Here is an 11,276-nt window from a genome sequence, read left to right on the forward strand (position 1 = left end):
CCCTCTCGCTCTCTCTCCTTTCCTCTCTTACTCTCCAAAATGGAAAGAAATTCTAGTGTCACAGCCAACTGGTGGGCGCAGTTTTCCTTTAAGGCTGCCTTTGACGTTGCATGGGTTCCAGAAGGTTCTCCCTGGATTCAAGTGGTGGCCAGTACGTCCCACCTTCTCAAACCGCAGATTGGACTAATATAGTTGCCCCCGTCCCAGAGACGAACCAATAAAATCAAAGGGCGCGTGGTGTGGCCACCCTCTGCCCTTCTCACCAATCACACAGGGAGATGGCGAAGAGGTGTGGTTGATTGATCCCAAAGGGCACCAATCACACCCACACCAATCACTGCCCGGAATGTGAGCTGTGTGGCCGGGTGACAGGGGCGGAGAAGGGGCGGCTACCGCCGAGCCGCTCGTTGAAAAATGCCCAATCACAGTAGAGGCTGAGCTGAGTGACAGGCAGACAGTGCAATGGGCGGCGCCGAGGCGGAGTCGCGGGCGGGCTCCCGGTCCCGCTGTCTGCGGCCGGCGGGCAGGCGACTCCTGTCCCGAGTGAAGGCGGTGGAGCCGGAGCCGGGGGAGGGGGCAGCGGCTATCTGACGGACCGCGGCGACGCCCGCAGCTCCTCACCGGTGAGGGCGCCTAGCCAGGACTCAGGGGTCCCGGGAGCGGGGCGTCGAGAAGCCAGGGGTCTTGTCGGGGGTTGGGACACCGAGGGCCCCGTCGCCTTTTCTGCTGCCAGGGTGCGGGGGCTGGGGGACTCGGGGGCGGGAAGATGCTGGGTGTCCGCGGCCGGGCCGGGCTGTACCGGTTGCCGGCGTGTCAGCCGGGTCGGGTTGGGTCGGGTCGGGTCGGATCGGGTTGGGGCTGTCGTAGGCGTTTCTGAGCCGGTCGGCCAGTCAGCTCTGGTGACATCACCGACCCCCCTCCCCCGCCCAAGCCCCCTCCCCTCCCCTTCCCCTCTTCGCCTCTGCCCGCCGCGCCTTTTGTCCCGGCCCGGCTGGGTCTGCTCCGCCCCTCCCCTTCCCGCCCCTCTGCGGGGGAGGAGACTCCCCGTCAGTGACTTCATTGAGTAGCTTCTCGCGGATTGGGCTTGGGTCCTCCCCGGAGATTGGCGAGAGGAGCTCGGAGGCCCTCACAATCCCCCCTGTCACAGGTACACACACTGCCACTTACGAGCACACTCCCAGACTCCCTGTCACCTTGCCATACAGCCACGCACAGCCAGCCAGGCACGGCTGTACTGGAGAGCAGGTGGCCGCTGGACCCTCTCTCTCCCTTCACTCTCGGCACGTGGGGATCAGGTCCGGCTCCTGAGCTCCTGGAGCACCAGACAGGCCTTGCTGGGGCAAGGGCCTCTGAGAATCTGAGGAGGTGGCGTCCAGAACTGCAGCGTCCCAAGCAGGCTCCGCTGGAGCGATCAGAGGTGAGGGGCTTGGCTGGGCATGTTTAAGCGCACAGTGCTCTCCTGCCCACCCCCAGCAGCACCCCCACTACAGGCTCGAGGAGCTTTCCGGAGCTTCCCACACTTCTGGGGAGAAGACTTCTTAGCCAGCTTGATGTTTAAAATTCAGCTGGAGCCCTTAAAACTTCGAGCGTGGACGCTGAATGGGTTTGTAAAGTTTCGGTAAGTCCCTCTTGAGAAGGGCACTCATACCCATCCCAAGTCAATTTCTCCACCTCAGCTATGCCCTCCATTGTCTACTTGCTTCCTCCATCCCATCTTCATCTCATCAATTACATGCAAGCTCCACCCAGATACTTGAATGAATGGTACCCCTTATCATTCATCATTTCTCAAACCCTTTTTTCCACAAACATCTACAGTGTTCCAAATCCCTACAGTGCTCCCACTCCTCCCTTCAATAACTGGTTTTCCACCTCGGCCATTTACATTTGTCATCTCTCATCCTCTTCCATCAGCACCTCATTTTCTATATCAAGCATCTCCCCTGCCTGTTCTTCCGACAATTCCTCTTGCCATGTTGCCCTATTTTCCATTCCTGTCTTTACATTAGCATCCTCCTCATTCTTCATCAAAGGCAGTGCCATGCCATGGGGATCCTTTGTCATTCCACCACGTGGCTTGTAGGGAGGGAGGGAGGGTTGGAAAGGAGAAGGAGGAAAAAGAGGCAGGTCTGAAAGAGTTTGCCCTGTGTCTGTGGAGGCAAGAGAATTATGAGTTTATAATAGCTAGCAGGTGGGTGCAGGGAGGAAGCTGGCTGGGTGAAGAGGTAATGCAGGGTCAGCAAAAGAAGGCTGGGTAGACTGGTGAGCTGTTCCCCTTGTCTCTGCCTAGAAGCTGCTGGGGTTCACTAGGCATCCTGTTCGTATGCTAGGGTTCCTACCCAGTTCTTTGTGGGGGCAGAGACGGCAGACCACCCTAGCTCCCTCTCAGACAGCTTTTACTGCTGCTTCCGAAAATGGCTGCTCTCCCCCAGATGCTCTTTCTTCTTTGCCTCCCCCAACTCCAGTCTCCCCCACAGGCATGACATACTGGTGTGGGGAGATGGGGGAGTACCCGCCTTTATGGTACATTCTCTTCGTCAGAGTGAGGTGACTCCCAGTACCATGAGTCAACCTAGCCACCTGCAGCAGGCATTGTGGGAGCAGGAGCTAGGGTCATTGTCTCTACCTACCTAGGGCCTTAGAGGCAACCTCCTTAATAATCACAGATCTCACCCCTGCCAGAATACTCTACACCCAACTGCTGTGCAGCAGTCACAGGCAGAAAAGCAGGATCAGCTGTGGCTGCCAGCCCGGATATTGCTAGAAAGATTCTGGTTCTCCCAGCTTTGGAACAGAATTGCTATACCTCAGAAGGGCTAAAAAAGAAAAAAAAAATGGCTTCTGGCCATTTCCGGAAATTGGGCTGGATATAGGCAACATCCCCTTTCCTTCACATCCTGTACAATGCATTGATGAGAAGATTAGAGTGGAAGAATCTTTTTCATTTAACAGCTGCCCATCACCCCCCACTTAGAAGAGGTTATCAAGGGAGAGTGGGTCTAGCATTGGGACAGATCCTAATTCACAGGGGCAGAAAGGAAGGGACTTGCAGAGAAGATGTAGGAAATAATAGTAGTTAGTACCCAACTATCTCATAGCAACTAAAGTTGAATAAGGCACTAGCTCCCAGATGCTTTTATTCACTATACTGGTGCTTAGGCAGCAAAGACAAGTTCATACAATTTTGTGTGTAGACAGTGAGAAATGAGTAAAGGCAACTGTTGCCCTGGTTGAGGTAAAGACCAAGTCACCCCCTGCTAATGAGGGCGTTAAAAACAGCAGTTTCCAAAAAGTGAGTCATCCTGTGATCTGAGTCACATGTGAGGCTTAGCCTAGCCTGGGGGGTAGGGGCAGGGAGGCCTGGGGTCTCCAATCCAAAACAATCATACCCTGACTCAGCCTGGCTGGCTAAGACAGCTGGCCGAAGACCCAGGCCTGTGCCCAGTCCTGGGCCATTGCCCCAGCTGTCCTCAGCCTGGGCACCATGCCTGAGGTGTGGCGTAGGAGACCGCGAAGCTCAGGTGACCTCACCCAGCACACTGACCTTCTCCAGCTTCTGTACGTGAGTCTGTCAGTCCACAGTGCCACTTCACTAGGAAAGGCCTCTCGAGGGTCCTCAGTCTGGCCAAAGGGCCTGGGCCTCTGCCTAGCGCAGGGACTGAGCCACAGCCTTCAGCTTTCTGCTGAGAAATGCCCAGGAACTGAGGAAGGAATCTCTGAATCCTAAGATGTCAGAGCTGGAAATCATCTAGTCCAAAGCTTTCATTTTATAAATCAGAAGACAGAGACCCACAGAACAGGCATGGCCTGCTAACGATCACATCATTTAGGGAGTACAGGTTCAATAAGAACAGGGCTAGGTAGTAGAGGACAGGGGCACCAAGGATTGGCCCTGGGTTTCTTTCAGAAACAAGGAGACCAGCACCGGTCCAGTGGCTGTGATGGGAAAAGATTATTACAAGATTCTTGGGATCCCATCAGGGGCCAACGAGGATGAGATCAAGAAAGCCTACCGGAAGATGGCCTTGAAGTACCACCCAGACAAGAACAAAGAACCCAATGCTGAAGAGAAGTTTAAGGAGATTGCAGAGGCCTATGATGTGCTGAGTGACCCTAAGAAACGGAGCCTTTATGACCAGTACGGGGAGGAAGGTAAGAGGGCTGCAGTGCAGCTTCATCCGAGACCCCTGTGTTTGTCTGAAGCCCCGGGCAAACCAGTTCCCATAGAAAGAAACTGAGGCAGAGGAGGGGTGAGGGAGGCAAATGATCGTAGAAGAGACTACACACTACTTGGCTTACTTCTTCATATCCCCCTCAAGTTCAGGCCTTAGAGAGATTTGAAGCCAGAGCCAGAAGCCTTTCTCCTCCTCCTTTCCTTCTCAGCCTTATTAGTCCTGTCTTAAGTCCCTGCAGTTCCATTGGCTGATGGGAAAGGTTGATGAGAGGGAGCCTGTGGCTGAGGACAGAGCATTTACATTCATCAGCATAAAAGTCTGGCCCTTAAGCAGCCTGGGAATCAACCACCAGTGCTCTGAGTGGAAATGGTTGTCCTATTCCTTCCCCCATTCCTGTCCACTGAAGCCAGTAGAACAGAGGTGGAGTTTCACCTCCTAGAGGAAGTGGCAGGGATCCAAGAGAAGAATAGGAACTGCTGCTGGCACCTTACCCCCTCCCTGGGGCAGCAGTGGCCACGCACAAGGCAGGCAGCAGGAAAGGCCCAAATAAAGCCTCTTAAGAGGGTAGCCCCTCCCAGCACATCCCACGGGCATGATGTAGCTGCTAATTCTGGGCCTGCCCCTCAGGGCTGCCTGCCACCCGCCAGCTACAGGCACCTGTCAGGCTATATTAAGAGACATTGTCACAGCTGAGGACTCTCCTTCCTGGGAGAACTATCCTTCCTCCTCAGTGACATCTACCTTTCTTTCACATTCCTCTCTTCTTCATTCTCTCTACTCTATCCTCAAAATGAAATAGGCTAATGATATGTAATGTACCTGACACAAAGCAAAGCAGAACACATACAAAAAAATGTTCTTTCCTTTCTCCTCTCTGATTCTGTCCTCTGTTCGCCCCAGTCCTCCCACCTCCCTCTTCTTATTCTTCATGCTGGTAGCTGGATCCATTTTTCTCCCGCTGAGTCCTACACTTACTTGCCAACTCCCACACCAGGTAGCTGCTGGAATCCCCAGCATTCTCCAGCTAGGAAGTGTTTCTGTGATAGAAGAATGGGGAGTGTAGGGGTGGGGAAAAAGGGAAGCAATGCAGACACCAGGCCTCCATGTGACCTGTCTCAGAATTGCACTCATTCCGCCTCAGCCTCATCTTTGTTTAAAAAAGGGGATCCTGTCCCTTTTCCTTTTCCTCTGAAACTTCTCCCCTCCTTTCTGATCAAGCCTAAGTGAAAGGCAACACTTTAGACCTTTGGCCTGGACATTGTTATGTTTCAGATCCCTATCCCAAGAAGGCTCTAAGGATGCACCATGGACTTAGGAGTACCTCTAGAGCCTGGGGGAGAAAGAACAGCCTTGAAAATATTGCTTATATTTCTGTCCACCCTGCTCCCTCCTCAATAGCTAGCCAGAACAATTGTGCACAGACTATGTGCAACTCTGGTTTGGAACAAGCTGTTCCCAGCTTGGAAAGGGGGTGGTGGTAGAACAGGAATCCCCACAGTGAGAATTACTCCCTCTTGTCATTATCAGTTAACCTCCCTCCGTCCCTCTGAGAGTTCTTCCCAGCTTCCTGAACTTGCTTCATAATCAGCTCAATAGAGACAGAGAATATATGCTAAATCCTGAACAGTAAAGAAGCTACTGCCACCAGTCCTTAAACTGCCTGCCGCTTGACCTCTCTGATTAAACCTAAATCTTCCCTTTGGTCCCAGAAAATAAGAAACTAATTTAAACTCAGGCTTCTATGGCCAATTGAAATTCTAGATAAAATGTCTCAAGGCTAGAAATTATGGCTCAGTGTTAAGAATACTTGCCGAATATGTGTGAGGCGTGTGTGTGTGTGTGTGTGTGTGTGTGTGTGTGTGTGTGTGATATATATATAGCCTCACAAAGAAGAGTGCCCCTCCCTAGCATAGGCCCTATCCCAAGTCTGTGTATTCTGGATCAATTCTCAGTATTAATCTCTTCTCTACAACCCCTACTATTCCCATCATCACCACTACCACATTTGTTAAGGTATTATCCAGAATCTGAATTCCTTAATAGGACCTGACTCCAGAGAGAGCAACTGGGGTTACCACCTTAAGGTGCCAGACCATTGATACATAGAGGTTGCCTAACTTTAGGTGTGTGAGGTACAGGATGTAGCATTGTGTAACTCCAAGGAGCTTTAATCCCAGTAATGCTATAGTTAATATATAACTTAAAGAATGACACTTTCAGATAGTATAGAAATAAAGTTTTTGAAAACTTTTTCTAAAAAAAGCTGCTCCTTGGGGCTGGGAAGGTGGCTCAGTGGTAGAACACTTACCTTGCATGCATGAGGCCCTGGGTTGGATTCCTCAGCACCACATAAGCAGAAAAACTGGCAGTGGTGCTGTGGCTCAAGTGGTAGAGTACTAGCCTTGAGCTAAAGAGCTGAGGGACAGTGCCCAGGCCCAGAGTTCAGGCCCCATGACCAGACCCTCCCCACCCCCCCAAAATAAAAAAAACCTGCTCCTCATCTCCAAGTTAATGAGCTTTTCTGTTTTGTTTTTTTGTTTTTTAGTTCTTATGATTTCCCATTTGGGCAGTCAGGAAAAGAGTAAGCACTGCTGGGAGCAGAGTAAAAATGGGCTTCCTCATGGATAGTCTTCCTAGCTCCCTGTGTGGACAAATCATGTTTTGTTGTTGTTGTTGTTGTTTTGTTTGTTTTTATTTTGTCCAGTCGTAGGGGCCTGAACTCTGGGCATGGGCACTGTTGCTCAGCCGTTCGCTCAGCTGTTCAGCTCAAGGCTAGCACTCTACCACTTGAGCCACACCGCCACTTCTGGCTTTTTTTTTTTTCTGCTTATGTGGTGCTGAGGAATCGAACCCAGGACCTCATGCATGCAAGGCAAGCACTGTACCACTGAGCCACCTACCCAGCCCGACAAATCATGTTTGATTGCTCCTTGCCCTATGTGCCTTTGGAAATAGAGATTTGGGAGCCAGGTGTGACTTGTAATATGACACTAAGCTAGCCACTCAAGGCCTTATGAGACATGTCTAGGCCATGAGTAAGTGGAAACAATTACAAAACTGAAAATCACATCCTCTAGGATCTCTAGCCTTGGCTCTTCCACTTTATTGGGTAACCCAGCTTCTTTGAACCTCAACATGTACATGAATCTTGTTTTATTGTGTTGTATTGTAAGGGGGAGGGGTGTGTTGGGGGCTTGACAGTACTAGGGTTTCAACTCAGGCTTCATGATTGCTAGACTGATACCCTCCCACTTGAGCAATATCACCAGCTCTGTTTTGTTGGGTTTTTTTGTTGTTATTCTTTGTGTGTGCTGGAACTGGGGCTTAAATATCTCTTAGCTTTTTCTTTCAAGGCTGGCACTCTACCACATAAGCCACAGCTCCATTTCCTGCTTTTTGCTGGTTAATTGAAAATAAGAGGTTCATGGACTTTGCTGCTTGAGCTGGCTTTAAACCATAATTCTCAGATTTCAACCTCCTGAGTTGCTAGAATTACAGGTGTGAGCCACCAGTGCCTAGCTACCCTATTTTGATATATTTATTTTACTGGTTATTTTTTAGATAAGGTCTTATAAACTTTTTTGTCTGGGCTGGCATCCAACCACAATCTTTGTGCTCTCAGCCTCTCAAGTAGTGAGGATTACTGACATGAGCCACTAGTGTCCCAGCTGTATTGAGACACAGTCTCACTATATAGCCCAAGCTTGCCTTAAACTCACGATCCTCCTGTTTTAGCCTCAGTAACATGCCAATAGGTGTGTACTACCATGCCCAGCTACATTATTCCTTTTTTCTTTTCCTTTTTATTGTGCTGATCCTGGGGCTTGAACCCAAGATGTGGGTGCTGTCCCTAAGGTTTTTTTGCTCAAGGTTAGTGCTCTAACACTTGAGCCACAGCTCCACTTCTGGATTTTGGTGGTTAATTGGAGATAAGATTTTATGGACTTTCCTGCCCAGGCTGGCTTTGAACCATGATCCTCAGATCTCAGCCTTTTGAGTAGCTAGGATTACAGGTGAGAACCACCGGTACCCAGCTATATTATTCTTAAATAAATGATTAAGAGTAGAAATTAATCTTGCCAGAAGCCTTTCATACTATCATAGTCTGGCTCTCTGCAAGAGGTAAGGGCTGCTTCTTTCTCTAGGCCCATGAACTGAGCACTAGCTCAGTCAGGGGAGAGACTGGGATGGGGTCAGGATGTACCACACTGCCCTTAACTTCTCCTCCCCTCTAGGCCTGAAGACCGGCGGTGGTACATCAGGTGGCTCCAGTGGCTCCTTTCACTACACCTTTCATGGGGACCCTCATGCCACCTTTGCCTCCTTCTTCGGTGGCTCCAACCCCTTCGATATCTTCTTTGCCAGCAGCCGCTCCACTAGACCCTTCAGTGGCTTTGACCCTGATGACATGGATGTGGATGAAGATGAGGACCCATTTGGTGCCTTTGGCCGCTTTGGCTTCAATGGGCTGAGTAGAGGTCCAAGACGTGCTCCAGAACCACTGTACCCCCGGCGCAAGGTGCAGGACCCACCTGTGGTGCATGAACTACGGGTGTCACTGGAGGAGATCTACCATGGCTCCACCAAGCGTATGAAGATCACAAGGCGGCGCCTTAACCCTGATGGGCGAACTGTGCGTACTGAGGACAAAATCCTGCACATTGTCATTAAGCGTGGCTGGAAGGAAGGCACCAAGATCACTTTCCCCAAAGAAGGTGATGCCACACCCGACAACATCCCCGCTGACATTGTCTTTGTGCTCAAAGACAAGCCCCATGCACACTTTCGCCGAGATGGCACCAATGTGCTTTACAGTGCCCTGATCAGCCTCAAGGAGGTAGGGACCTGTTCAAGTGTTTTGTGTGTGTGTGTGTGTGAGAGAGAGAGTGTGTGTGTGTGTGTGTGTGTCCTTCCGTCTTGGTACTCCTTTCCCCCATTTCAGTCTTTTTCCTTCTTTTCCACTTTTCCTCACTCTCGGCCTCATTTTCTCCAGGCGCTGTGTGGCTGCACCGTAAACATTCCCACCATTGATGGCCGAGTGATACCATTGCCCTGCAATGATGTTATCAAGCCGGGCACCGTGAAGAGACTCCGTGGGGAGGGCCTTCCTTTCCCCAAGGTGCCTACTCAGCGGGGAGACCTCATTGTTGAGTTCAAAGTTCGATTTCCAGACAGATTAACACCACAGACACGACAGATCCTTAAGCAGCACTTACCCTGTTCCTAGGCTCTGCCCCTGCTAGTCCAGAGTCTACCACAGCAATACCCCCACACTTACCCCATCTCATGTACACCCAGTTTGATGTCCACTGGACACTGGCAACTTTCCCTAAAATGCAAAAGAAAAAAAAAAAGAAAAAAAGAAAAGAAAAGAAAAAAAAAAAGCCACTGGTTTTCAGGAAAAAGTTCCTGTCCCTGACCCCTTTCAGAGCTGGGCTGCTCTGGGGAAGTGGGAGGGAGGTGGGTAGAGCTAGCCCAGGCCAGGGGTCAATTTTCATGTCACTAGCTTTGAATCCAGTTCCCACTACAGTGGCTGGAGAGTGACTTGAGTGCTACTTGAAGATATAGTTTCCTTGTCCATGCCTGTAAATAGCATGTCCTCCTCCCCTCTCAGCCTTGCTAATACCTTTCATCTCCCCTCCCTTTGGCTTCCTTTCATTGGGGGAGGAAGAGGATGGAAAGGACACTGCTCTCCTACCCCTACCCCAGGTTCATAGTGTCCAAGGTTATTGCACATATATTCATACATATGAAGCACTCATCTAGAGCTGCCTGTGCCTCTCCAGGAGCTAGGAGGAGAGGAGATAGGATGGGAAGGTCCATAACCCATGAACAGGGCCATTGAGCACGAGACACTTTCATTTGGGGCAAGGAGGTGAACTGACCCTCAGCAGCCTCCCCAACAGCTGTCCAGCCTATATACACCATGGAGCTGGAGGTTCTGTCCTCCCTGCTGCGCTGAGGACTGAGGGAAGAGGGAAGGGAAGGGGAGCCTGAGGCATTGTGGCTAAGAGCTCGGGCAGGACTCATCTCCCAGCCTTCATCAGGGAGGGAAAGGGCTTTGGGGTCAGGTGGCAGCTATTCCCCACAAAGAGATTCAGGGTCACAGGTTTCTCCCCATACCTCTGAACTCAGGGCCTAGCCACCCCAAACTTCCAAATCCCATTTTTGTGGTATGTGAAACTACTTATTTCTTACCCTTCTTGGAGGCTGTGTGAGGATTTTTCAGCCCTTTTATGCCTGTGTGACTCCACCCCACTCCCTCAGTTGTACAAAAGTCAAATAGTAAAGGACCTGAGGGAAGACTGCTTCAGCTGGTCCTGGGGTGGTGTCTTTAGGTTTTCTCACTTTGACAAGCCCCTGAATGTTTTTATAGTAGTTTTTTTGTATTTTTTTGTAATGACAGTATTATGGAATAAAATAAAGTATTTTAAAAATATGGCATCTGAGCAGGAGCGATGAACCTGGGATGGGGGCAGGTATGTAGTGCCTCTGTCAACTTCTCTTCAGGATCCTGGCCACCTTTGAGAAGGCAAGCAGGCCCCCAATATAAGCTGAAATGGACTCTCACCTTTTTGAAGCTCAAGTCTCCTAGGAATTCCATAACACATACCCAAACCACAACAAAAAACACACCACTCAGCTATTGGAAGAAATCATTTGGAGCCAGGCTCCACCAGTAGCTCATACTTATAATCCTAGCTCCTCAAGAGGTTGAAGTCTGAGGATCAAGGTTTGAAGCCAGCCAGAGCAGGAAAATATCCTTCAGTTCATGCCCAGGACCAGCACCTCTAGTAGGAGATATACCCCCAAAGATAAAGCTTGAACAGCAAAAAGGGTACCTAGAAGTTCTTGGAGTCCTAGGCCCATTGCTGTCAGGGCCTGGCTGAGGACATGACTCCTTGGAAGGCATGGGACTAGTTTCTAGAATCTAGTTGCTAGTTTTCTTGAATCTCATTTTTTTCCTCTAGGATTCTGTCATACTATCTGGCCTGTCTGTCCCTGCTGTAACAAGCCTGGCCTTCAGAGCCTGAGTGACAATACACAGTGTGCCCTCATCCTTTTCTGTGAGTCTGGTTAAAGAGGAGCCCTGTGGTTGCA

General features: G+C 50.4%; 1 protein-coding gene across 5 annotated transcripts; it reads left to right on the top strand.

Annotated features, from left to right (window-relative positions):
* Positions 1 to 509: 509 nt before the first annotated feature.
* Positions 510 to 10,614, top strand: Dnajb5 (DnaJ heat shock protein family (Hsp40) member B5). Of its 5 annotated transcripts, none has more exons than XM_042697784.1 (5): positions 510 to 623; positions 1,148 to 1,417; positions 3,908 to 4,152; positions 8,411 to 9,012; positions 9,169 to 10,614. In XM_042697784.1, exons 3-5 carry the CDS (start codon positions 3,942 to 3,944, stop codon positions 9,400 to 9,402), a joined length of 1,047 nt encoding a protein of 348 aa, XP_042553718.1. In that variant the 5' UTR covers positions 510 to 623; positions 1,148 to 1,417; positions 3,908 to 3,941; the 3' UTR covers positions 9,403 to 10,614. The 5 variants fall into 5 exon arrangements, with proteins under 5 accessions (XP_042553718.1, XP_042553723.1, XP_042553721.1 ...); XM_042697789.1 differs by having other exon boundaries at positions 1,206 to 1,417; XM_042697787.1 differs by having other exon boundaries at positions 1,296 to 1,417.
* Positions 10,615 to 11,276: the final 662 nt, after the last annotated feature.

Source organism: Dipodomys spectabilis, unplaced genomic scaffold (assembly GCF_019054845.1).
Source record: "Dipodomys spectabilis isolate Male_0828 unplaced genomic scaffold, ASM1905484v1 ptg000006l, whole genome shotgun sequence".
NCBI classification, from domain to species: domain Eukaryota; kingdom Metazoa; phylum Chordata; class Mammalia; order Rodentia; family Heteromyidae; genus Dipodomys; species Dipodomys spectabilis.

Excerpts from the sequence above, each read along its gene's own strand:
- Dnajb5 (XM_042697783.1), top strand. The coding sequence starts at position 1,437 with ATGTTTAAGCGCACAGTGCTCTCCTGCCCACCCCCAGCAGCACCCCCA. Across the intron at positions 1,619-3,907 it reads AATGGGTTTGTAAAGTTTCG|AAACAAGGAGACCAGCACCG; the intron begins GTAAGTCCCTCT and ends GGTTTCTTTCAG. Across the intron at positions 9,013-9,168 it reads CCCTGATCAGCCTCAAGGAG|GCGCTGTGTGGCTGCACCGT; the intron begins GTAGGGACCTGT and ends CATTTTCTCCAG.